Here is a 27619-nt window from a genome sequence, read left to right on the forward strand (position 1 = left end):
GAATTTTTTACATTATCTCTGAGTGATGGGATTTGGAGAATTGGTTTTCCTCTAATTTTTTGTTATCTCTTTTGTAATGAATACATACCACTTTAGGGATCTGGTAGAAATAAAGCTGGCTCCATTTACTTTATTTTTTATTTATTTGTTTATTTATTTATTTTGTGAGTCTGGAGATGGAACCCAGGGGCATTCTACCTCTGAGCTGCACCTCCTGCCCTATTTTTATTCTTTATTTTGAAACCGGGTCTCACTGAGTTGCAGAGGGCCTCACTAAGTAGCTGAGGCTGTCCACAAACCGCGATCCTCCGGTCTCAGCTTCCCGAATGCTGGGAATACAAGTGTGCGCCACCACGCCCGGCATCCATTTACTTTAAAAAGAGTAAAAGACAAAATTCCAGCGAAGCATGGTGGCATGCACCTGTAATCTTTGTACTTGAGAGGCTGAGACAGGAGGATAACAGGTTTGAGGCCAGTCTCATCAACTTAGCAAAATCCTCAGTAGGTTAGCAAAACCCTGTTTCAAAACAAAAAAAGACTGGAGTATAGCTCAGAAGTAGAATGCCCCTGGTTTTGATCCCCAGTACAAAAAAAAAAAAATTAATAGATAAAAGACAAAAATTCCCAAACTTTCTCAGCTCCCTGGCACTCCTGAGCCAAAAAAAAGCACCTCATAGTTCCATTTAAGAAGTAATCAGGTGCAGGGCTACAGATACAGTTCAGTGGTAGAGCACTTGCCTAGCATGCACAAGGCTCCAGGTTTGATCCTCAACCACCAGAGAATAAAGTGAAATGTACTTAGGTACAGGCATCTTTTCTTTCCTTTTCTTTTTTGGTGGTCCTGGGGATCGAACCCAGGGGGATCTACCTTTGAACTACACCCCAGTATTTTGTATTCTTTGTTTTGAAACAGGGTCTTACTAGACACTGAGAGTCTCCTCTCGTTAAATTTCTGAGGTTGGCCTTGAGCCTATGATCCTTCTATCTTAGCCTCCCAAATGCTGGAATTATAGGCATGCACCACCATGCCCTGCATCTTATGCATACTTAAATACTTAGGACTAACTGCTTAGTAGCTTTTTTTAAAAACTATGGAAATAAACTAGAATAAGAACATTTAACTTTTTTTTTTTTTTTTTGCCATACTGGGGATGGAACCCAGGGGCATTCTACCTCTGAGCTCTACCCCCAACCCTATTTTGTATTCTTTATTTTGAAACTGGGTCTCACTGAGTTGCAGAAGGCCTCACTAAGTAGCTGAGGCTGTCCTCAAACTGCAATCCTCCTGTCTCAGCCTCCTGAATGCTAGAACCACAAACGTGCACCACCACGCCTGGCTTTTACTTCTTTTTTTTTTTTTTTTTTTTTTTTTTGGTGGTACTGGGGTTCCTGGAAGCCTGTCTATCTCCGGACTACACTCCCAGACCTATTTTATTTTTGGAAACAGGGTCTCTTAAGCCAGCACGGCTGGCTTCGAACCTGCGCGATCCTCCTGTCTCTGCCTCCCAAGCGCAGGGATTACAAGCGTGTGCCACCACGCCCGGCTGGCTTTTACTTCTTTTAAAGTAACCACAATTATTTATTTATTTATTTATTTATTTATTTATTTATTTATTTATTTATTGTGGTACTGCGGTTCCTGGAAGCCCTTCTACCTCCAAGCTACACTCCCAGACCTATTTTATATTTTTATTTGGAAACAGGGTCTCTTAAGCCAGCACAGCTGGCTTCGAACCTGCACAATCCTCCTGTCTCCGCCTCCTAAGCGCAGGGATTACAAGCATGCGCCACCATGCCCAGCTTAACCACAATTATTTATTCATGGATGTGTACAACTGGTATGCACTGCCCAATTTTTTATTCTTTATTTTGAAACAGGGTCTCACTGAGTTGCGGAGGGCCTGACTAAATAGCTGAGGCTTGCCACGAACCGTGATCCTCCTGTCTCAGCCTCCCGAATGCTGGGATTACAAGCGTGCGCCACCATGCCCGGCTTTTTATGATTCTCTTTAAACTTAAAATTTATTTTTAATCTTAAAAACATTTAATGCATCTATTTGTGTCAGTAGGAAAACAATGTCTTAATTTTTTACCACTACATAAAATTGATGTTCCAGAAACTTGAGCCATATATATCCTGTGAATTTAAATATTCTAGACACTCTCCCAGTTTGAGACACATGAAAAATCTAACTAAGGGTGACAAACATAATAGTCACCAATAGAAAAGGGTCATTTAATCAAAAGGGCCAGAAATACCTCACCCTGGTCTCCAGGTTCCTGTTTCTGACAATAAGCTTACCTTAGTACTGGTTTCCTATAGTGGCCACCATTACAAAGGAATTGGTCTTCCCTGGCCAGCCCCAATCCCTTCTCTTCTGGACAACCCTTTCTGAGAGCTTTGTGAGCAATTGTTCCTGGGGATGAGTTTGCTGTCTCACCTTCTGTTATCTTTCTCTTCTAGTAGATCTCTAAGGCTTGGGCTTTATCCCTCAGGTTAATCCAGAGCCTGACAATCCGGGTGGCCTTAGATACAATGGCACTCTGAGGATGCAATGGCCACTCTGGCCCTAGAGAACGCAACTGCGGAGTTCTCTAACCACGCTTGGTGGTGCTGTCCCAGGAACAGGGTCACCAAGAGGATTCCAGATCCAAGCATATGTTTCCTAATAGCCAGCTGTCAGTGTTCCACTCCCATAGTACACATTTAAATATCTTTACAAGCCAGGCACTGGCACACATCTATAATACCAGTAACTTGGGAGGCTGAGACAAGTGGATCTCAGGTTCAAGGACATCCTCAACAGCTTAGAGAGACTATGCTTTAAAATAAAAAGTAGCACTGGGTGTGGTGGTGCACGCTTGTAATCCCAGCGCTTGGGAGGCTGAGACAGGAGGATCACACAGGTTTAAAGCCAGCCTCAGCTAGAGAGGCTCTCAGCAACTTAGTGAGACCCTGTTTCCAAATAAAGTATAAAATAGGTCTGGGAGTATAGCCCTGGGTTCCACCCCAGTACCACCTAAATAGATAATAAATAAATAAATAAATAAATAAGTTGGGGATATAGCTCAAAGGTAGAATGCCCCTGGTTTCAATCCCTAGTACCGATAAATAAATAAACATCCTTATGGGTGATATCCTAGCTAGAGACTCCTTTTACCTACCCCCAAAATAACGTCAACCCCTTACAGGCATTCTGGTCTCTTTCTGTGGCACTCAGCCTGCCAAACGGCAGGAAACAGAACAAAGTGAGGAACGATTCCAGCCTCAGGGGAACTGGAACACCGGTGTGGGAATCTCTAGGAGAAGTGAGGGTTGCTGGAAACTAGCAATAATGCCTCAATTTAAATCTGAATATTAAAGCTGAGCCTGGATTGGGCTTGGTGACCAAATTCTTTGAATCCAGCCTGTGTACCATGTGGACATCCATCTCTAAAGATCATTTGGATTTGTCTGTTTTAGGTAGTAATGGGAACTGGCATTTCAGCTGGATTTAACTTGAAAGAGTCGTACAATGTGGACGTCGTTGGAACCCTTCCTCTGGGGTAGGAAAATGGTTTAAGTAACAGCGTGCTTTAAGGAACAACGGATCTGTTGTTTCTAACTCCTGCTCTAAGTAGTCTTGCAATGAAAAATAATCTCTTTTCCCCACATAGCAAATAGCTGAGGGTTTTCAGGGTTTGGTGTGTGTGTGTGTGTGTGTGTGTGTGTGTGTGTGTGTGTGTGTGGTGCTTAAAAAACACACAAAATTTACCATTCTAACCAGTTTTAAGAGTCCAGTTTAATACAATAGTATTATAGCGGTAAGTATATTCAAATTATTGTAAAAGGGCTCTCTAGGACTTTTTATCTTGCAAATCTGAAATTCTGTACCCATTAAGTAACAACTCCCTCTTTCTCTATTCCCTAGCTTCTGGCAACCACCCTTGGTCTTTTTACTTTTATGATTTTGACTACTCTAGCTCCCTCATATTTTTGGAACCAGCAGTAAATTTGTCTTTTTGTGGCAGGCTATTTTCCTATAACATTCTCAGATTTATCCATGTTGTAGTACGTGATAGTATTTTCTCCCTTTTTAAAGGCTGTATGTGTACTGTGTTTTGTTTATCTATTCGTTTATTGATGAGCATTTATTTTGGTCACTTCTGCCATTTGGCTATTATGAATATTGCTGCTATAGATTGTTATGCAAATATGTCTGTCTTTGAGACTTGCTTTTGATTCTTATAGATATATACCCAGAAATGGGCTTACTACGTAATATGATAGTTCTGTTTTTATTTTTTTTAAGAAGCCCCATACTTTTTTCCAGTGGTTGCACCATTTTACTATCCCACCAACAGTGGAGAATTATTTTTTATTTTCTTTGGTTTTCCTTAACAGTTTTATTTTCATTTCTTTTCTTTTTGTAGTACTGGGGATTGAACTCAGGGTCATACTACCTCTGAGTTACACCCCTAAACCTTTTTAGAATTTATTTATTTATTTATTTTTGCAGTACTGAGGATGGAACTCAGGGGCATTCTACATCCAAGCTACATCCCCATCTCTATTTTTTATTCTTTATTGGAAATAGGGTCTCACTGAGTTGCAGAGGGCTTCACTAAGTAGCTAAAGCTGACCGTGAAACACAGTCCTCCTGTCTCAGCCTCCCAAATGCTGGGATTACAAGTGTGCACCACCACGGCCATCTTAGAATTAAAAAAAAATTTTTTTAAACAAGAGTTTCAGTAAGTTGTTCAGGGCCTCACTAAGTTGCCAAGGCTGACCTCGAACTTGCAATCCTTCTGTTTCAGCCTTCCAAGTACTGGAATTACAAGCATGTGCCCCTGTTAAGCTTCCTTAACAGTTTTTTAAAAATATCTCCTTGAGTTACACATGAATTAAGAGAGGAAAAAAAACCCCTAAGTTGTAGCCTGCCACTTGCTAGCTCTGTGGCCTTGCATAGTCACCTGTCCTTTCAAAGCCTCGGCACCCCCACTGCATAATACCCTACACTGATCTGCGAGAGCTCAGAACATGTCATACATAAGGGAGGCAGTGCACCCACATAGCAAACTTCTTTTTTTATTTTCAATTTTTTATTGAACATAAATGGTACACATTTAAACTATATTTGGTGCCCTCTTCCCCCCGCCCCCGTTTTCCCTTCCCCCTCCCACCAATGGTTGTCCAGGTTAATCATGTCATATTCATAATTTTACACATGTTCAGATGTAGACCCTCATTAATCAAAATCAGCCTTTCTCCTCTCCTATCTTTCCATTCAAACTTTGCTGATATTTCCCCTCCATTATCTGGAGTCCCACTGGTATCCTCTGTGTTTCCTAGTTTGGGCATATTAGAGGAAACATATGTACCTTCTCCTTCTGTGCTTGGCTGATCTCACTTAACATAATGTTCTCCAGGGCTTTCCATCTTCTTGCAAATGATATAATTTTGTTCTTCTTTATGGCTGAATAGAATTCCATTGTGTGTATTTCCCACAGTTTTGCTATCCATTCATCTGTTGATGGAGATCTGGGTCGGTTCCATATTTTGGCTATTACGAATTGTGCTGCTCACATAGCAAACTTCTGAGACATGAGGCAGGTGGAGAATTCTGGGGTTTGCTACTGCAATAGTCTTTCTAGTTTCAACTCATATGCTACTTTTTCCTTGCTTCATTGATAGTACCTAACTCGACATACGCATGTGTGTCGGGGGGAGGTATTAAGGGTTGAACCCAAGAACACTCTACCTCTGAGCTACACCAAAAAGGGTTGCTTTTTATTTTTTTATTTAGAAACAAGGTCTTGCTTGGTGGCTGAGGTTTCTAGCTAAACTGTTGAGACTGGCCTTAAACCTCCTTTCTCAGCCTCCCAAGTACTGGGATTACAGGCATGCACACCACGCCCAGCCTAACACCACATTTTAAACATTTATTATTGTTTTATATTTGAAAGAGCAAAAGTGGCCACCACCTCTGCTGGTCCGCACTTTGACTTTCTAGCCTGTCCCCACATCTCTAGGTAAGTCTCTTTCAGTCGCCTGTACTATTTCTTTGTCTCTTTCTCTCCACACCCTTTTCTCTCTTCCCACAGAACAGTTTCAGACAGTTGCCCAGATATTGGACATTGAGGAGACCTGCCTTGTTTTGTCAGGCCTTGCCCTTCAGGCCCCAGAGCGCCCTGGGAAGCAGAGGATGCTTTAAGCTCGCCCTCAGAGCAGGAAGCTGGCGCTGTCCTCTTAAACTTCAAAGCGATAAGTCAGTGGCATGAAAATGTCACCTACAATGACTCAATGTAAAATCATCACACAATAATAACACCTTGCTTTTTTTTTTTTTTTTTTTTTTTGCGGGTCTGGGGATGGAACCTAGGGGCATTTGACCCCTTGCCCTATTTTTTACTCTTTATTTTGAAACTGGGTTTCACTAAGTTGCGGAGGGCCTCAGTAAGTAGCTGAGGCTGTCTGAGAATCGCGATCCTCTGGTCTCAGCCTCCCGAATGCTGGGATTACAAGCGTGCACCACCACGCTTGGCCACCTTGCTTTTTTTTATTTGGACTTATACTGTTTATGTGATGTGTGTGTGTGTGTGTGTGTGTGTGTGTGTGTGTGTGTGTGAGAGAGAGAGAGAGAGAGAGAGACAGAGACAGAGACAGAGACAGAGACAGAGACAGAGAGACAGACAGACAGACACTGGGGATTGAACCCCAGGGTATTCTACATCTGAACTATACTTCCAGCCTTATTTTATTTGTATTTTGTTTGTGGGGAGTGTTTTTTGGTTTTTTGTTTGTTTGTTTGTTTGATTTTTCTTTTTTTTTGCTGGCACTGGACATGTAACCCAGTTTCCTTCTACCTCTGAGCTACACTCCCAGACCTATTTTATATTTTATTTGGAAACAGGGTCTCACTAAGTGGCTGAGAGCCTCAATAAGTAGCTGAGGCTGGCTTTGAACCTGTGTGATCTGCTTGTCTCAGCCTCCGAGCACTGGGATTACAAGCGTGAGCCACCACACCCCTGGGTTCCATCTCCAGACCTGAAAAAAAAAAAAAAAAAAAGATCATTTATTCTCGTCCATTCCGCGTATGCTTATTGAATGCCTTTCATATACAAGGAACACAGTAGTTAAAGCAGATGCTGGGTGTAGTGGCTCACACCTGTAATTCCAGCTATTCAGGAGACTGAAGCTGGAGAATTGCAGGTTCTAGGCTAGCCTGGGCAACTTAGTGAGACTCTGCCCCAAAAACAAAAAATAAAAAGAGCTGTGTATGTAGCTAAGAAATAGAGCATCCCTGGGTTTAATTCCCAGTAGCTTAAAAAAAAAAAAAAAAAAAAAAAGTCCTGTACCATGGAACTTAGTTCTACTGAAAAAAACCACAATCGATCAATAAACAATCAGAAGTACTGTGAAGACAAGCAAAAGCAGGGTAGGGAAGGGATATGTGGTTGCTGTTTTAGGCTGGGCATCAGGGAAGTGATATTTGAGAGACATACATGAGCTTTAGTGACCAGCCGCTGAGTCCCAGCCGGGATCCAGGACTTGGTCTTCGATACCCAGTGAGCTCTTTCCACTACCTCACACCTGGGTCTCTAACAGTTAGTCACAAGGCAAACAGTAGCCTTGGATTAGACCCAGTAGGTAATTCTATCCAGTTACTAGTTACAGATAATCTGATTAAATGTAAATTCTTTCACTTATATTTTTCTTTTTTCTTTTTTTTGGTAAGGGGGATGGGAACCAGGGCATTCTACCTCCCAGCGACACTCCAGCCCTATTTTTTTTTTATTCTTTATTTTGAAACAGGGTCTCACTGAATTGTAAAGGGCCTCACTAAGTATATGAGGATGGCTTCGAAACTGCACAATTCTCTTATCTCAGCTTCCCTAATGTTGGGTTTACAAGAGTGTGCCACCACACCCAGCTTTACATTTTTTTCTTTTAAAAATATACCAATAGTTTAGCCGGGCATGGTGGTGCACGCTTGTAATCTCCGTGCTTGGGAAGCAGAGACAGGAGGATCGTGCAGGTTCAAAGTCAGCCTCGCTGGCTTAAGAGACCCTGTTTCAAAAAAAAAAAAAAAAAAAAAATATATATATATATATATATATATATATATATATATTTGTCTGGGAGTGTAGCCATATATATATGTAGACATATATATATATCTGGGAGTGTAGCCCGGAGGTAGAAGGGTTTCCAGGAACCCCAGTACCACCTATACACACACACACACTAATAGTTTAAATTCACATCACCATTATTTCCACTTCACAGTTTTTTTGCCCTATTGGGCGTGCACCCCCCAAAATTGCTTCCCTTTTTTATGTGAGAGCTAAATTTAAAAGCAAAAACAAAAACAAAACTGGGAGTGGTGGCACAGCCTCTAATCCCAGCTTGAGAGGCTGAGACCGGAGTGTTGCAGGTTCAAGGCCAGCCTTGGCAACTTTGTGAGTCCCTGTTTCAAAGTAAAAAATAAATAAAATAGGACTGTGAGTGGAGCTCAGAGGTACTATGTCCCTGGGTTCAATCTCCAGTACCAAAACAAAACCATTTTCTCTTTCTGGAACTTGGCTAGTCAGAAAACTTATCTTTCTGGAACTTTGCCCCAAACCCATATCCTATTATATTGTTTTCCTTATCTGTGAGTCTTATTACTACATAATAAGCCTCCTGCAAACAGCCACCATTGATTTGCTCATAACCCTTCAGTGTAGGTTGGGCCCTGTGGGGTGCTGGCCTCCCCTGGGGGATCTAATGAGCCGCAGGTGTCTGAAGGCAGGGCTCCTGCTGGAGTGCCTGAATAGCTGGCGCCAGCAGGGCAGCCAGACCTGGTAACTGGGAGAGAAGCGAGTAGTGCTTTGAGGACAACCATTTTCTCAGGCTGCCCAACATCCTCCCCACCCCAAGACTGGTTCAGATGTCTCGTGGCATCCGAGCACTTTGCTGACCCTCTCTTTTTCCTGGTTCTGAGTCTTACTTACACCTACCAGCAGGGTGCCATGCGGTGTGAGGTTACTGCTTTTATAAATAAAGTGGCACCTGATCATTGCTGATAACCCATCCAGGTAGAAAGCCAGCACACTGGGAAAGGTCTGGAAAGAATCTCTCTATGTCGAGACAGACCTCTTGTGTGTGTGTGTGTGTGTGTGTGTGGTGCTGGGATGGAACCCAGGGCAGGGGCTTTCTACCCTCGAGCTACACTCCCAGACCTATTTTATATTTTTATTTGGAAACAGGGTCTAAGTTGCTGAGAGCCTCACTAAGTAGCTGAGGTTGGTTTCGAACCTGTGCGATCCTCCTGCCTCAGCCTCCCAAGCGCAGGGATTACAGGTGTGCGCCACCACGCCTGGCGTCAGACCCTCTTTTTTATTTTTAATTTTTTAAGTTTGCAAAACCAGAGAAAGCAAGTACCTGAGCACTGGTCACCTCATTTGCAGATGGTGCCCCTCCCCAGTGTTCGCCTGTGATTGTTCCCTAGTGATCACGCCACTTGAGCTAAAGACAGCTTGATTTTTCAGGCTCCTGCCTCCAGCCAATCCAGACACCAGCCTCTTCCACCTCGTGTATGTGGACGCCATTGCCATAGCCATCGTTGGATTCTCAGTGACCATCTCAATGGCCAAGACCTTGGCAAATAAACATGGCTACCAGGTTGACGGCAATCAGGTGGGCATTGTCAGTTTCCTGCAGGCACTTCCTAGCAGTGCGGTCACCACGCTCTGTCATGGAAGACAAATGGATTAGATTGATCTGCTTTGGTAGAAAAATGCTTCCTTTGTTAATAGATGTCACTGAAGTGTGTATTTATTTGAGACTCTTTCTTTCATTATTTATGAGCATTAGACAATTGGAAGCCTTAAGTAGAGTCCTCCTGCAACCTTGTGGGTGCCTGTTCAGCTAGAAAGGTGAAATTTCGAATCTGAAGCCCATGACTTGCCATACCCCTATCGATGTTATCCGATGTTTACAACTCACAGCCTGGGAGTCATAGATTTGTCCAGAGCCATTTTTGCTCTTCGACGAGAAGGCTTATCTGTGTTCATTAAACTTAGGGCATATGATTTGTCATCACTCAAACTCCACAGTATTCTCTCTGCTGCCTTCTTTTATAACATAGCTACTGGTAAGATATTTAATGAAAAGAGCTATAATCTTGGTGTAACAGTGTTTGTTTTAGTGCCATGTGCATTTCTAAAGGGAGACTCAATGCTGCACACTCATACAAGAACGAAACTAGTGATGAAACTAGCGATACCCAATGCGGGCCTAAGAGCAGGACTCACTGATCCCAGGAAGACACTGGCATGCCCTACTGATGAGCAATAGCCCAGTAGCTAAAGACGCCAGTGGTTCTACAGCAAGGGCTTTCTCTTAAACAACAAAGGTATTTCCCCCCTTATACTTCAGTTTCCTTTTTAATTTTTTTTTTAAAAAGGCACCGTTTGTGTACAAGTTATGTTTGGGAAGGAGGGTTTGGGTGAAACCACAGAATTCCTCTCTGACACTCTCTTTTTGCTGCCGGACCTCCGCCATCATGGGTCGCATGCACGCTCCCGGGAAGGGCCTGTCCCAGTCGGCCCTGCCCTATCGCCGCAGCGTCCCCACCTGGCTGAAGTTGACGTCTGACGACGTAAAGGAGCAGATTTACAAATTGGCCAAGAAGGGCCTAACTCCCTCACAGATCGGTGTGATCCTGAGGGACTCACATGGCGTGGCACAAGTGCGTTTTGTGACAGGCAACAAAATCTTGAGAATCCTGAAGTCCAAAGGACTTGCTCCTGATCTTCCTGAGGATCTCTACCATTTAATCAAGAAAGCAGTTGCTGTTCGAAAGCATCTTGAGAGAAACAGAAAGGATAAGGATGCTAAATTTCGTCTGATTCTGATAGAGAGCAGAATTCACCGATTGGCTCGTTATTATAAGACCAAACGGGTCCTTCCTCCAAATTGGAAATATGAGTCATCCACAGCCTCTGCCCTGGTGGCATAGATTTCTCTATGTACTCAAGCAATAAAATCATTGTTTAACTAAAAAAAAAAAAAAAAAAAAAAGAATTCCTCTCTGACACAATAAAAATCCAAAGTGTTTTTTCCCACCATAAAAGTTGTCATGATTCCTACTTTGAATTCATACTCAACAAATCATTTTATCTGGAAACATAATGAGAAGAGAGTCTTGTATTGCTGAAGATGTTTATTGAATGGGCTAACATGCTCTTCTCTTGAAGAATGACTTATGTCCTCTATGTTTTGTTTCCACATGGGAAAGGAGCTCATCGCCCTGGGAATATGCAATTCCATCGGCTCCCTCTTCCAGACCTTTTCGATCTCTTGCTCCTTGTCTCGAAGCCTTGTTCAGGAGGGAACCGGAGGGAAGACACAGGTAGGTGTACAACAGGCCTCCAAAAACTGGAGATTGGGGTGGTAATTAAATGCTAATCTCTCAGTTTTATTCTGAACCCAAACAAAGCAAGTCTGCCTGCAGATCCATGCTCCAGTGAGCTGTGTAGTGAAGCAAAGACAGGCATGGTTGGTTGAAGCAAATCACAAGGAACTATCTATAGAAAAGAGGTATATTCTCCAGTTAAGTTGGAAAGTTATACAGCATTCCCTTTGCTACTGGTCAACCTCAAAGTTCAGAAATGAGATGTTGTCATGAAAGCCTGAGACTGAGTGTGGGCTGATGCCAGCCAGATCCAATAGAACTCCCTGTAGTGATGGAAATGTTCACTGTTTGCACCATCCAATATGGCAGCCACTGGCTACTTGTGGATCATGAACCCTTGAAATGGGGTTAGTACAGCCAAGTACTGAATTTTCATTTTAGTTTAATTTTTAAAAAAAATTAAATAGCTGTACGTGGTATGTGGCTATCATATTGGACAGTCTAAATTCTTCAATCCCTGATAGGTCTCAGATTGATGCCAGACATCTTTCTCCCATCTCTTACAAAGACATTTCAGTAAGGATATTTGAGCGTTTCCATTTCTGTTTAAAAGCGATAAGAGAAATCAAAACTTCAAAGAGGGTTATAGGTTTGAATAATGGTTTGTATGACTTATTTGAATCCATATTTTCTTGATTTTCCTAGTGATTGTGCAAAGAATAAGACCAACCTGCGCCTCCTCGCCTCTTACTCTGGTCTCCTAAAAGCCCCTTCCATGTGTCTTCTCTCCTTCAGCTTGCAGGTTGTTTGGCTTCCTTAATGATTCTGCTGGTCATATTAGCCACTGGATTCCTCTTTGAATCATTACCCCAGGTGTGTAGTATGGATGTGGTGTGAGTTTTTCCCATGTGTAGAGACTTTGCTGTTTTATTTGTGCTGTTCTATTTTAGGGAGTTTTACTATACCCCTAGCTGGGTACCATAAGAAAGAGCCATGGCTAGGGCCAAGATCTTGCCCCATAATCTCCGGCAACTCCCCACGGCACCAGGACAAAGCCATCTCCGCTCCTCTTGGTCTTGCTTTCCTTATCCGCAAAATGGGACTTGAATGGGCTGACCTCCAAGGTTCCTTCTCTTTGACCTTCTATGACCTTAAAATTATATTAAAAATATGAGATGAGCCAGGCGTGGTGGCGCACGCTTGTAATCCCCGCGCTTGGGAGGCAGAGACAGGAGGATCGCGCAGGTTCGAAGCCAGCAGCGCGCGCTGGCTTAGGAAACCCTGTTTCCAAATAAAAATGTAAAAATAGGTCTGGGAGTGTAGCCCAGAGGTAGAAGGGCTTCCAGGAACCCCAGTACCACCAAAAAAAAAAAAAAAAAAAAAATTAGATGAGCCGGGCATGGTGGCGCACACTCGTAATCCTAGTACTTGAGAGGCTGACACAGGTTTAAAGCCAACCTCAGCTACTTAGTGAGACCTTATTTTCAAATAAAATATAAAAAATGGGTCTGGGAGTGTAGCTCAGAGGTAGAGAGCCCCTGGGTTTCATCCCTAGTACCACACACACACACACACACACACACAAAGATATGACCTACACTTGGAAAAAAAATTATTTGCTGATATATTTAATGTAAGAGAGATCAGAAACAACATGAAGAAAATTACAAGTAGGAAGGTTATGAGTGAAATAATCCTTGAGCACCAAGTATAATTGTGTACCACTTTTTAAATTAATCTATTTATTTGCTTATGGTACTAGGGACTGAACCCAGGCCTCGTGCACACTAAGCAAGTGCTTTACCACTGAGCCACATCCCCAGCACCAGCAACTGTGCACATCTTGACCACCATGTGGGTTTGCTACCAGGATTTAAGCCTGGTTTTCCAGGGCCCATTTTAGCTAATCAAGTGCTGAGAATCCAGGTGTTCATGGCTCCAAAAGTACCATCAGTGCCACGTAGGAAGTGAGTGGGAAGAAGATGGGGAGGGCAGCAGGTGGAGAGCGAGGAGCCCGCAACAGGCTCTGTGGACACGAACGGAGAGACATGGGTGACTGTGCTGTGTTTCAGGCTGTGCTGTCAGCCATTGTGATCGTCAACCTGAAAGGAATGTTTATGCAGTTCTCAGATCTCCCCTTTTTCTGGAGAACCAGCAAAATAGAGCTGGTAAGTAAAGGTGATGTTTCGAAGCAACTTTTATCAGAGTTAATAAAAATGTGAGAGAGGTTTTAATAAAATCAGCTGCTTGTGCAGTACCCAGTTGGGCAAGGGACACACTGTGAGTATATGTGCGACTGTGTGTATGTGCACACGCTTAATCATTATGGAATTTAACCCTTAATGGAATTTCGACCATGGTTTTTTTATATGCTTTCTGACTCTTATTCAGACCATCTGGCTCACCACGTTTGTGTCCTCTTTGTTCCTGGGGTTGGACTACGGCTTGATCACTGCTGTGATCATTGCCCTGTTGACTGTGATTTACAGAACACAGAGGTGAGTGCCCAGTGGGAGAGTGTCCTGGCTGGGATTACCAGGCCGACTTTACATATAGTTTCAACTTGAATTGGTGAAAGCAGAGCCCTTTGTTTATTTCTAGTCAGCCTGAGGGGGAGCTACACCACTCATACCACTTGTTGACAATAGATGGAATATTTAATAAAAAATTCCATGGTAGCCAGGCATGGTGGCACAGGCTTGTAATCCCAGTACTAGGGAGGCTGAGACAGGAGGACATAGGTTTGTGGCCAGCCTCAGCTATTTAGTGAGGCTCTCTTCAATTTAGTGAGACCCTGTTTCAAAATAAAGAATTAAAAAATAGGGCTGGGGGTTTAGCTCAGAGCAAAACAAAATATTCCATGTAGGGATTGGAAGTTTAGCTTAATTGTAGAGCATGTTCTTAGCATGGTAGAGGCCTTGAGTTCCATCCCCAGCACCCGAAAAATGAAAAAGGGAAAAAATCCATATAATTTTGTCAGCTGCTGTATCTATGACACAGTTTATTCTTCCATTAAAGATTTTATTTAAGCCTGGAATGGTGGTACATGCCTGTAACCCCAGTACTTGGGAGGCTGAGACAGGAGAATCACAGGTTCGAGACCAGCGCAGTAACCTGTTTCAAAATAAAAAATAAAAAGGGCTAGGGTATAGCTCAGAGGAAGAATGCACCTGAGTTCAATCCCCAATACTATACAAAGAATTTTTTTAAGAACCTAATTTCTGCCGGGCGTGGTGGCACACACTTGTAATCCCTGCATGTAGGAGGCGGAGACAGGAGGATTGCGCAGGTTTAAAGCCAGCCTCACTGGCTTGAGACCCTGTTTCCAAATAAAAATATAAAATAGGTCTGAGAGTGTAGCCCGGAAGTAGAAGGGTTTCCAGGAACCCCAGTACCACCAAAAAAATAAACAAATAAAAATAAAAAATATAAAATAGGGCTAGGGGTGTAGCTCAGAGGTAGAATGCCCCTGGGTTCCGTCCCCAGTACTGTATAAATAAATAAATAAATAAATAAATAAATAAATAACCTAATTTTCTTACTCTTTCTGCCATTTCTGGCCCAGAGGTATGCTGCTTTATTTTTGCTCTTCTGGGTAAAACATGTGGGCCAGGCATGGCGGTGCACACCTGTAATCCCAGTACTTGGGAGGCTGAAACAGGAGGATCGCAGATTTGCAGCCAGCCTCAGAAACTTAGGCCCTCTGCAACTTAGACCCTGTTTCCAAATAAAAAATAAATCAGTCTGGAGGTGTAGCTTGGAAGTAGAATGCCCCTGAGTTCAATCCCAAGTATCAACCCCCCCCCACACACACACACAGTGTAGGGGGCTAAGGGTGCAGTTCAGTAGTATTTCATGTTTAGCATGTGCAAGGTTCTGGGTTCCAACACCAGCACCAAAAAAAAAAAAAGTATATCCTTTTTTATTTTATTTTATTTATTTATTTATTTATTTATTTATTTATTGTCGTACCGGGGATGGAACCCAGAAGCATTCTACCTCCGAAGTACAACCCTAGCCCTATATTTTTCTCCCTTATTTTGAAACAAGATTTCACTGAGTTGCAAAGGACCTCACTAAGTAGCTGAGGCTGTCCACAACCGTGATCCTTCTGTCCCAGCCTCCCAAATGCTGGGTTTACGAGTGTGCGCCACCACGCCTGGTAAAGTGTATCCCTTAACTTTAGAAGATCCCTAAGTAGGATCTTCTGGTTCTGTACAGATTTTAAAATCCAGTAATTCTTTAAAAGTGCTGAGCGTGTGTGTCTGTCCTTGCGGTGGCCTCGCTGGGCCTTTGTGGGTGGAGCGGGGAGACCCACAGAGTCAGCAAGCAGCTGCCTCACGGCCTGCGCTCCAGGCGTTGCAGGAGATGGCTAGAGCTGCGCTGGCCTGGGCTTGTTGCAGTCACTCCGTTTCCCTCCGAGCACACATAGTTACAAGACGACCACTTCAGTCTACGGAAAAATGGTTCTGATTGCCTCTTCCACCTGGCACTGTGAGTGCTGTGCTTTAAATGTGGTGGAGATTTGGTTTCTTTATCCAAAGAGCTCACTGTTTAGTGTTATAAAATATATTAGAATAATGATGATCTTCTTGACTACATACTTGTCAAAGATCTACTATGTTCTCAAGGAAATACTAGACAATCAGGATATTGCAATAAATAGGACGTGGTTCTTCCCTTCAAAACAGTCGCATTCTCCTAAGGATGACAGACCATAATAATGGTGAGGATGTTAATAGTGAAGTAATGAAGGCACTAAAGTATTACTATAAGGCACTAAAGTTTTATACACAAAGACTGATGTTCTGTCAGTTCACCATAACAACTCAATGACTATTAACATCCCCACTTCACAGATGTGGGAACTGAGCCCTAGAGTGATTGGATAACTTATCCAATATCACAGTATGTGGTGGGATCATGGTTTAAATACGTGTCTTTATTAACCCAGAAACTAACTTTTAATCTGCATTTCATAATCTTTTTTCAGAAAATCAGAGCTGGGTGTGGTGGCACACACTTGTAATCCCAGTACTTGGGAGGTTGAGATAGAGGAGCCAAGGTTTACAAGTAGCCTCAGCAACTCAGAGGCCCTCCTCGACTTAGTGAGGCCCTCCTTGACTTAGTGAGGCCCTCCTCGACTTAGCGAGGCCCTCCTCGACTTAGTGAGGCCCTGCTTCCAAAATAAAATAGGGATGGGGGTGTAGCTCAGAGGTAGAATACCTCCGGGATCAATCCCCAGTACTACAAAAAAAAAAAAAAAAAGAAAGAAAGAAAATCAGAATATGCAATTATATGTGCTTCATTAAGTATAAGCAAGGTACAATATGACAATAACCATAAAAGATACTTAAATAAAATCTCTTGGGGGTTTATGGAAAGAGACTCCCTTGCTCCTGGTGTTGACAGGGAAGCAGTCAGGACTGATCTTTGCTGGGAGCAGTAGAATTAGACCTGTAGAAATGGGGTTCCAGGGTGCTCTGGTGGTCAGGAAGCCCCCTTCCTTCTCTACCTCTTGAAGTCCTCATGCCTTGAGGCCCAGCTCCCCAGCCCGAAGGACCTCAGCTTTCCCTGTGTGCCCTCACATGACTCTTGCAGGGACAGAATGCCAAGGGTCCATAGTAGGGTCATGTGTTCCTGAATGCACTAATGAGCCCACTCGCTGTGTTTAAGCACATTCCACCCCTCAGCACAGTGGACTTTAACACACTCTCTACCTCCAGTCCGAGCTACAAAGTCCTGGGACAGCTTCCTGACACTGATGTGTACATCGATATAGACGCGTATGAGGAGGTAGGATCTTTTCCTAATATTTTACAAGATTGTAAGTGTGTGGTGTGACTGAATGTCATATTTTAACCCAGGATAAAAATCAGGGATGAAGCCGGGCGTGGTGGCGAAAGCTTGTAATCCCCGTGCTTGGGAGGCGGAGACAGGAAGATCGTCTGGGTTCGAAGCCAGCCTCGCTGGCTTAAGAGACCCTGTTTCCAAATACAATATAAAATAGGTCTGGAAGTGTAGCCCAGAGGTAGATGGGTTCCATCCCCAGTACCACAAAACAAAACAAAACAAAACAAAACAAAAAAGTCAGGGATGAAGGGGAAGGAGGCATAGTGGTCAAAGTGAAAAGCCTGAGCTACTTTTTACTGTCTGGATTCAATTTTATACTTTATACCGGGCATTAATTACTTAACTTTTGATTCTGAAATATAGTCAGGTGTTAAATGCACTAATATTTTACTTCTCAGGTGAAAGAAGTTCCTGGAATAAAAATATTCCAAATAAATGCCCCGATTTACTATGCAAACAGTGACTTGTATAGCAATGCGTTGAAAAGAAAGGTGAGTCACATGAAATTGAGTGATTATCTCTGAAGAGGGGACTTGTGTGCATTGACAGGGATGGGAGGGTCATTTCAGTATTGCAGGATACTGGGCATGGTGGCACATAACTGTAATGCCAGTACTGGGGAGGCTGAGATGGGAGGATTGCAGGTTCCCCATCAACCTTAGCAACCTAGTGAGACCTTGTTTCAAAACAAAAAAGTACTGGGGGTGTAGCTTGAAGGTAGAATTTTCCTGAATTCAATCTTCAGTACCAAATAGCAAAAAAAGTCTCAGTATACCCTTTTATACTATTTCATCCCCCCTCTCATTTCTCCATTTTTAAACTGTGGTAATATGCATAACATTTACCATGTTAAGCATTTTTTTAGTATACAACCCATAGGTGATATTAAACACAATCTCATTGCTGTACATCCATGACCACTTTTCATTTCTCTGTGTGAGTGTGTTATCTTTTACAAAAAAAAAAAAATACATTCCTTGTGTGTGTGGTACCAGGGATTGACCCCAGGGGAGTTCTACCTATGAGCCACACACTCAGCCCAATTTTATTTTTTGGTTTGAAACAGTCTTACTAGGTTGCTGAGAATCTCACCCAGCAAGAAAATCTTTTTTAATAAAGAAAGTGAGCCAGGTGTGGTGGCACATGCTTATAATCCCAGCATCTGGAAGGCTGAAACAAGAGGATCATGGTTTGTGGACAGCCTCAGCTACTTAGTGAGGCACTTTGCAACTCAGTGAGACCCTGTTTCAAAATAAAAGAATAAAAAATAGGGCTGGGGAAATAGCTCAGAGGTAGAATACCCCTGGGTTCCATCTAGTACCGGAAAAAAAAGTGAAGCCAGATATGGTGGTGCACACTTGTAATCCCAGCATCTGGGAGGCTGAGACAGGAGAATTGTGGTTCAAGGACAGCCTCAGCTACTTAGTGAGGCCCTTTGCCTTTTTCAAAGTAAAGAATAAAAAAAATAGGGTTGGGGGTGTATATCAGAGGTAGAATGCCCCTGGGTTCCATCCCCAGTAAAGTAAAAGAAAAAAGAAAGGAAGGAAGGAAGGAAGGAAGGAAGGAAGGAAGGAAGGTGAAAAAATAATCTTAGATTTCCTACTTTGGGATCATTAGGTCATGATTAAAACTCAACCCTACACTGCCCATCAACACACAAAGTCTCACAGACAAATTTGAAAAATCCAAGTTTTGGTAACTACCACTCTAAAAGTTCTCGTTGACATTTCAACTTCTGGTTGTTTTGGATAAAGAGAAAGAACAGCGACTCGTGTTGTCTCAGTGAGGGAGTAACTATGGGAGAGAGCTCACCTGTGGGAAAGGCAGAACAAGAGGCAGGGGGAAGAGGAATAGTATTCGTGTAGGACCATGGGACCCACGAAGTGATTGTGTATCTACTGCTCTTCTGTGAAGACAGGGGTGAATCCCGCGCTCATAATGGGAGCAAGAAGAAAGGCCATGCGGAAGTATGCGAAGGAAGTGGGAAATGCAAACATGGCCAACGCCACTGTGGCCAAGCCGGTGAGTGGCCTTGGGATTGTACACTTCCCTCTCTGATGGCATGCATCCATCTTTACTCATGGTTGAAGTCTAAACACAGCTTGCAGTTACTAAAATGGCTGAATACATTGGCACACACCTGTAATCCCAATACTCAGGCGATTGAGACAGATGGATTGCAGATTCAAAACCAGCCTCAGCAACCTAGTGAGACGCTGAGCAACTTAGCAAAACTCTGTTTCAAAATAAAAAATAAAAGCCAGGCGTGGTGGCGCACGCTTGTAATCCCTGCGCTTGGGAGGCTGAGACAGGAGGATCGCAGAGGTTCGAAGCCAGCCTCAGCTACTTAGTGAGGCTCTCAGAAACTTAATGAGACTCTGTTTCCAAATAAAATATAAAATAGGTCTGGGAGTGTAGCCCAGAGGTAGAAATCCCCTGTGTTCCACCCCCAATACCAGCAAAAACAAAAATAAAAAATAAAAAAGGGGCAAGTGGTATAAGTTGGAGGTGAATGTACCTGGGTTCAATCTCCAGTACCAAAGAAAAAAAGAAAGGAAAGAAAGAAAGAAAAGGAGGAGAAAGAAAAGATCAATGGACATATCCTATAAATATTAAAAGTATGGTTTTTTTTTTTTTTGGTCATGAAGCTGGAATGACAAATATTTTAGAAGGGATCTCACATAATCAGGAGTTCGAGAATATAAGTGCTAATCTTCCATGACAAATCTCTCTCACAACCAGAAATGTAAGTTGTTCACAGAATTCTGTTTTGGTTTCATTTGTGGTGCAGGATGCAGAAGTCGATGGAGAAGATGGTACCAAGCCTGAAGACGAGGACGATGAAGTAAAATACCCCCCAATCGTCATCAAAAGCACATTGCCTGAAGAAATGCAAAGATTTATGCCCCCGGTAGAAAATGTCCACACTGTCATTTTGGACTTCACACAAGTCAATTTTATTGATTCTGTTGGAGTAAAAACTCTGGCAGGGGTGAGTATTATCTTCACCAAACCATTTAATAGCTCTGTGCTCAGGGCCGCATGCCTATAATCCCAGTACTTGGGAGGCTGAGAGAGGATACCCTGGTTCAAGACTAGGCTCAACAGCTTGGCAAAATGCTCAGCAACTTCATGAAACCTGTTGCAGAAGAACGGATGGAACTTGAAAGTATCGTGCGAAGTGAGATAAGCCAGTCTCAAAAAGCGAAAAGCTGTTGTGTGGTTTTTTTTCTCATATGTGGAAACTATAAAGACCTTTAGAAACAAGAGTAACCTCAGATCAGATAGAGGAGCAGAGACTCCAATGGAGTGATGCAGGGGGTTCAGGGAGAGGGCAGGATGGACTTAAAGAAGGTAAGTTAGCCGGGCGTGTTGGCGCATGCTTGTAATCCCGGAATTCAGGAGGCTAAGACAGGAGGATCGGGGTTCGAGGACAGCCTCAGCTACGTAGTGAGGCCCTCTGCAACTTAGTGAGACCCTGTTTCAAAATAAAGAATAAAAAAATAGGGCTGGAGGGGTAGCTCAGAGGTAGAATGCCCCTGGGTTCCATCCCCAGTACTAAAAAGGAAAAATAAAAAATAAAAAAGGAAGGTAATGGTTGAGATAACGCTAAGTACATATTTTAAATTACCAGTACCAATATGGAAAACATGTATGGGAAGGGGTGGAAGGGGTCAGGACCCGGAAGGAAATGCAGCAAGACATGTGTACATGTATATTCCTATCATTCTATACCCAAGTATGATGCGTAATTAAAAGAAAAAAGAATGCCGGGCGTGGTGGTGCACGCTTGTAATCCCCGCGCTTGAGAGGCGGAGACAGGAGGATCGCGCAGGTTCCAAGCCAGCCGGGCCGGCTTAAGAGATCCTGTTTCCAAATAAAAATATAAAATAGGTCTGGGAGTGTAGCCCGGAGGTAGAAGGGCTTCCAGGAACTCCAGTACCAACAAAAAAGAAAGAGAAAGAAAGAAAGAAAGGAAGAAAGAAAGAAAGAAAGAAAGAAAGAAAGGAAGGAAGGAGGGAGGGAGGAAAGAAAGGAAGGAAGGAGAAAAAGAAAAAGAAAAAGAAACCAATTTACAAAAACAAAAAAAGGCTGGGTGTAGCTTGGAGGAAGAATGCCCCTAGGTTCAATCCCCAGTACTGAGTCATGTTGAATAGCTGGACTAGAGTTCCTTTCAACTCTTTCAATTCATTGCTTTGGGTTTTTTTTCAACTTTTGATTATGGAAACATTTTAAATATACAAAAGTATAAAACACAGTAGTATAAGGAGTCCCCACGTAACTATCACTCAGCTTCAACATTATCAATTCATGAGCAATCTGATGTCATTTTTACCTGCCATCTGCTTTCTCTTCTCTTATTTGAAGTGCACTCCAGTCATTTATGTCATCTGCAATTATTTTTGCATCTATCTCTGTAAGGAGACTTTTATTTTTAGCCAGGGACGGGGACACACATCCGTAATCCCAGTACTTGAGAGGCTGAAACAGGAGTACTGAAGGTTTGAGGCCAACCTCAGCAATGTAGCAAGACTCTCAGCAACCTAGCAAGATTATTTCAAAACAAAAATTAAAAAGGGCTGGGAGTGAAGTTTGGAATGCTCCTGGGTCCAAGCCCTAGTACCACAGAGACATAAAAAGATTTTTTAAAATTATTGCCATAGTACTTTTGTTACACAAGTAAAATGTAGCCATTTTGATACCTCTAGTTATCACTGTCTGTATAAAAAGCAAAAGAAATATAAATTACTTTTAATAGGCTAGCTCAAAAATGCATAATTATTAAAGCTAAATAGTTCAATGAATAAATCAGTGTCATATATATATATATATATGTAGAAAACCACTTACATCTGGCACAGAGGCAAAAGAAACTAATCTTTATTTTAACATCATTACAGATTGTAAAAGAATATGGAGATGTCGGTATTTATGTTTATTTGGCAGGATGCAGTGGTGAGTATATCTTTAGAATGGGGAAGCATTTTAATATTTTGGTTTCTTTTATTAAGAACTGCCTTTGGAAAATTTTCCCGTAATTTGAGTTTTTTTTATAAAAATTAAAATATTCCTCTAAAAAAATCACTGTAAATCCAGCTTTGAAATTAGCCACTCACAGGTACTCATACCACTGGGTTACTCCAGCTCAGGCCTTCTGAACCAAAGGGAAGAAGCCAATGAACTATTGTTTACTATATTTTGTCTGTCATAAACATATTATAGCTTTATAAAATCATTCTAGTTATATGTTTTTCCATTCAATGGTTTCAGAATACTTTGCCTGCTATTTTTGTTTCATATTTTGGTTAAAACAGTGCTTGAAAAATGAAATCTACCTAAAGACACCATTTTTCACCTGTCAGGTGGAAAAAAAAAATGTTTGGCAGCATGCCTCACAGCATTCCACAGGTGGAAGAAGAGGTTCTTTTAGATGTAATTGGTATGAGTATGGCCAGCCAACACGCTCTATCGGAATGACTAATGCATTTACCTTTTAATGCAGCAAATCCAGCAACATGCTAGTCATTACAGTATTGTCTATAAAAACAAAAGACTGGGCTGGGCATGGTGGCATGCATAATCCCAATACTTGGGAGGCTAAGACAGGAAGATCACAGGTTAGAGGGGAGCCTCAGCAACCTCAGCAACTTAGACTTTCAGCAACCTTTTTTTTTTCCCCCCCAGGTCTGGGGATGGAACCCAGGGGCATTCGACTACACCTCCTGCCCTATTTTTTATTCTTTATTTTGAAACAGGGTCTCACTAAGTTGTGGAGGGCCGCACTAAGTAGTTGAGGCCGTCCACGAACTGCGATCCTCTGGTTTCAGCCTCCGAATGCTGGGATTACAACCATGTGCCACCACACTCCGCTTCAGCAACTTATTGAGACCCTGTTTCAAAACAAAAAGTAAAAAGGACTGGGAGTATAGCTTAGAGGTAGAATGCTTCTGGGTTCAAGTCCCCAGTGCCAAAAAAATATAGAGTGGAAAACAAGAACAGTTAAAAATAAACTAGGATACATCTATGCAATAGAATACCATGTAGTGGCAAAAAAATAAAGTAAAATATATTGTGCTATCTTTTGGGCAATAAAACAGGTAAAATAAAAATATATGCTCATGCCGGGCATGGTGGCGCATGCTTGTAATCCCCGCGCTTGGGAGGCAGAGACAGGAGGATCGCGCAGGTTCGAAGCCAGCCTCGTGCGCTGGCTTAGGAGACCCTGTTTCCAAATAAAAATGTAAAAATGGGTCTGGGAGTATAGCCCAGAGGTAGGAGGGCTTCCAGGAACCCCAGTACCCCCACCACCAAAAAAAAAAAAAAAAAAAAAAAAAAAAAATATATATATATATATATATATATATATATATACTCATATTTACTTATATTTTCCTAAAGAAATCCTGGAATAATACATAGGAAAGTAATAAAAGTGGCTTCCTAAGCTAGGTGTGATAGTGCACTCTTGTAATCTCAGTACTTGTGAGGCTGAACCAGGAGGATCACAGGTTCAAGGACATCCTCAGCAAGTAGTGAGGTTCTCATCAACCTACTGAGATCCTTTTTCAAATTAAAAAAAAATAAGCTGAGCATGGTGGCACATGCTTGTAATCTCCGTGCTTGGGAGGCTGAGACAGGAAGATGGCACAGGTTCGAAGCCAGCCTCAGCTACTTGGTGAGGCTCTCAGCAACTTAGTGAGACCCTATTTCCAAATAAAGTATAAAATAGGTCTGGGAGTATAGCCTGGAGGTGGAAAAGCCCCTGGGTTCCACCCCCAGTACCACACCAAAAAAAAAAAATTAAAAATAAATATAGAAATACAAAAATGGTTTCTTGGGGTTGGAGATACGATGTAATAGAGACAGGGATTGGAGTGGAGACTTTTACTGTGACATCTTAATATTCAAACAATATAAAAATGTTACTCTTTTATGCTTCAGACAAGACCTAGTGTGTAGAATAATTTTCTTTTCTTTTTTCTTTTTATAGCGCAAGTTGTGAATGACCTTACTCGAAATAGATTTTTTGAAAATCCTGCCTTAAAGGAGCTGCTGTTCTATAGCATCCATGATGCAGTTTTAGGCAGCCAAGCTCGAGAGGCACTTGCTGAACAGGAAGCCTCCGCTCCCCCTCCTGAGGAGGATTTAGAGCCCAACGCCACTCCTACACCTGAGGCATAGAGGAGGACCCAGCCTGGGATGGATGGAGTTTGGGGCTGCTCTTGTGAAATTATAACTTATGCATTTTAAATACCTAGATTTTTTTCCCTAAGGGTAAATACTACTAGTCAAAGCTTGATTTGGAGGGTGAATGACGCATAGCAGGATGTATCTAACTTGTGTTTAAATTGAGGATTTCAAAGATAAATTAGCCTTTTACCTGCACTTATTGTGCAGTGGTATTTCTGTTACATTTTAGTATTATCTCTGCAAGCCAAGCACTCAAATTTTATCTCATTGAAGTACTTTGCCTGCAAATAGAATATGCTGTCACCAGATGGTAGTGGTTCCTTAGTTTTTTACTTGTGTGGCTACAGACTGCCTAGATCTGTTATCTACCTGAAGAGGGAAATCCATAATTTTCTAGAAGTTTGTCTTTTATAAACCTCTTATTAATATGGGAAATAAGTACACTGTGGGTGTTTTGAAAAAGTAGTTGAGCAAATATAAAAATATATAAACATTAGATTCCCACCATACAGAGATGGCCACTGACAATACCTTAATGCATAGCCTCTCAGACCTTTTTCTATGCATACATATTTAGGGTTTTTATTTTTTTTGGTACTGGGGTTCTTGGAAACCCTTCTACCTCCAGGCTACACTCCCAGACACCTATTTTTTATATTTTTATTTGGAAACAGGGTCTCTTAGGAACCTGGGCGATCCTCCTGTCTCCGCCTCCCAAGCGTGGAGATTACAAGCGTGCTCCACCACACCCGGCCATATTTAGTTTTAACAAACAAAAAAAAAAAATGTACCCAGTGTTTTATAACCTATATTTTTAGTCAGCAATCTCTGCTTTTTGATTCCAGAACATTTTTACCATAGACCATACTTAAATTTCCACATTTTTCCTCAGCTTTGAAGTTGGTTTGTCCAAACTTACATTTATTTATTCTATGATCTTACATTGTAACTGGTCATGTCCTTTTAAGACCCTTTAGTCTCATTTTAATCAAGCACAGTTCGTGTGTGTGTGTGTGTGTGTGTGTGTGTGTGTGTGTGTATGACGTTCACTTGTCTGTCAAAAAGACTGGAGGAAAACTTGTCTAACAGGATCCTTTCTTCTTGTCTCACTTCCTCATAGTGTCGTTTAGCTTGTTCAATTCAATACACAACTTGCTTTAACATTTTGTCACAGGTAACATCCATGCATCATATTCCATGTATCAGAGAACAAGTATATCGAGTTCACCTACGAGTACCAGTGCTTAGTTCGCTAGATGACAGCTATCCATAGGATTTTTTTGCATTAAATAAATGTCTAGTTTCCCATTAGCCACTCAACCAGAAATTATAACAATAGGTGGCAATCATTAGCCTTAATCAGCAACCTTATTAAGGTTTGTGAATCTTTTTTTAGTTCTCTTATTTCTCCTGCATTTATTAGTTGATTAATTTATGTAAATGATAGCTTCTTCTCCTCAACTTGGAGCTATTTGATCATCTTTAAAGACAGTTTTTTTTTTTTTTTTTTTTTTTTTTTTGTGTGTGTGTGTGTGTGGTACTAGGGGTGGAACCCAGGGGCTTTTCTACCTCCGGGTTATACTGCCAGACCTATTTTATACTTTATTTGGAAACTAGGTTTCACTAAGTTGCTGAGAGCCTCACTAAGTAGCTGAGGCTGGCTTCAAACCTGTGCGATCCTCCTGTCTCAGCCTCCCAAGTGCTGGGATTACAAGCGTGTGCCACCATGCCTGGCTAAATACAGTTCTTATTGGAAAAGCAAGTTGAATGCTTTATTTCCATTTAATTATGAAGTTCATAAGGAACTGGCTTAATAGATGGTGACAGGTGTGTGTGTGTGTGTGTGTGTGTGTGTGTGTGTGTGTGTGTGTGTGTTACCAGGAATGGAACCCAGGGGCATTCTACCTCTGAGTGATACCCCCAGCCCTATTTTATTCTTTATTTTATTTATTTATTTTGGTGGTGGTACTGGGGTTCCTGGAAACCCTTCTGCCTCCACGCTACACTCCCAGACCTGTTTTTATATTTTGGGGTTCCTGGAAACCCTTCTGCCTCCACGCTACACTCCCAGACCTGTTTTTATATTTTTTTATTTGGAAACAGGGTCTCTTAAGCTAGCGCGGCTGGCTTCAAACCTGCGCGATCCTCCTGCGTCTGCCTCCCAAACGCGGGGATTACAAGTGTGCGCCACCACGCCCAGCTTTATTCTTTATTTTGAAACAGGGTCTTACTAAATTGCTGAGGCTGGCTTTGAACATGTCATCCTCCAGCCTCCCAAGTACTGGGATTACAAGCGTGTGCCACCACACCCAGCTGACAAATTAATTTTTTCATAGAGTTGTCTTTTTTTGCTATAGCTGTAGTCTTGTGAGTTTTTATAGTTTTAATGTTTCACTTCATTATATTTTTTCTGATGCTCACATTGTCACAACTGTTGCCAGTAGGATTTCCTAGAAGTTTTGTTGTTGTTGCTAATAGTGAATTAGCTTTAAAGATTATGGTTTTTAAGAAAGGTGATGCTCAGTTATAACTTAGTATTTTCCCTAGTCTATAATAGTTATCAGTTAATGATTCATCAAACTTGTTTTTTAGCCTGAGTGAGTAAAATGCTTAACTCAACCATTCTTTAGAGTTGAGAGAGAAATGTGAAATGTCCAGAGGTTGAGGAGGGCCTTTAAGACAGTTTGTCATCGATAGATCTTGCTCTCGTAGTTTTTCCTAATATCTAACAACTGCCGCACAACGCACAGGCATTAGCCAACCTGTCTGAAGTTTCCTCTTTTCAAATTTCCTACTAATAGTTTGTTCCTTTCTGTTTTCTTATTGACTCTTGTTTCCATTTTCATCAAGAAGACACCTTTGGGATAGTGGGCAGATCCCCATAGAATTATGTTAGCATGCTGTTAGGGTTCTCAGTGACTTTCCTAATTTGATTTAAAGTAGATCCCTCCCTTCTAAGCAATGCTTTGTCCTGTCCTAGAATGAAATTAGACTTGCATCCAGTTAATTGATCATTATACACAAGGTCAGATACATCTGCATTCTAACACAGACTGCCTTCTGAAAGAGCACATAGTTATAGAACTTCAGTTTATACTAGAAACTTTTGTAAAAACAGCCCATATCATTTCAGCCATTGCAGTAGAATTTAAAGATTTAAACAATATTATAAAATACCTAATTGCATATTCTTT

General features: G+C 41.9%; 2 protein-coding genes across 6 annotated transcripts in view; both read left to right on the plus strand.

The window, feature by feature from the left end:
* Positions 1-27619, plus strand: part of SLC26A5 (solute carrier family 26 member 5) — a gene marked incomplete at both ends in the record, with an annotated part of 54639 nt that overhangs the window by 10730 nt on the left and 16290 nt on the right. For 2 of the 5 annotated variants that reach the window (XM_080701312.1, XM_080701314.1), the window contains 12 exons: positions 3464-3546; positions 9514-9661; positions 11265-11378; positions 12177-12254; positions 13454-13549; positions 13773-13879; positions 17108-17177; positions 17633-17725; positions 19149-19256; positions 20026-20226; positions 22136-22190; positions 24226-24416. In XM_080701312.1, the coding sequence (XP_080557438.1) occupies positions 3464-3546; positions 9514-9661; positions 11265-11378; positions 12177-12254; positions 13454-13549; positions 13773-13879; positions 17108-17177; positions 17633-17725; positions 19149-19256; positions 20026-20226; positions 22136-22190; positions 24226-24416 (1344 nt within the window). Of the gene's footprint in view, positions 1-3463; positions 3547-9513; positions 9662-11264; positions 11379-12176; positions 12255-13453; positions 13550-13772; positions 13880-17107; positions 17178-17632; positions 17726-19148; positions 19257-20025; positions 20227-22135; positions 22191-24225; positions 24417-27619 lie in introns of those variants that run through there. The other 3 variants (XM_080701313.1, XM_080701315.1, XM_080701316.1) reach the window with 3 other exon arrangements.
* Positions 10523-11179, plus strand: LOC308266937 (small ribosomal subunit protein uS15). Its single transcript, XM_080701318.1, has one exon. It carries the CDS (start codon positions 10530-10532, stop codon positions 10983-10985), a length of 456 nt encoding a protein of 151 aa, XP_080557444.1. The 5' UTR covers positions 10523-10529; the 3' UTR covers positions 10986-11179.

This window comes from Muscardinus avellanarius (assembly GCF_963383645.1).
Source record: "Muscardinus avellanarius genome assembly, chromosome: 9".
Taxonomy (NCBI): domain Eukaryota; kingdom Metazoa; phylum Chordata; class Mammalia; order Rodentia; family Gliridae; genus Muscardinus; species Muscardinus avellanarius.

Excerpts from the sequence above, each read along its gene's own strand:
- LOC308266937 (XM_080701318.1), top strand. The coding sequence starts at position 10,530 with ATGGGTCGCATGCACGCTCCCGGGAAGGGCCTGTCCCAGTCGGCCCTG.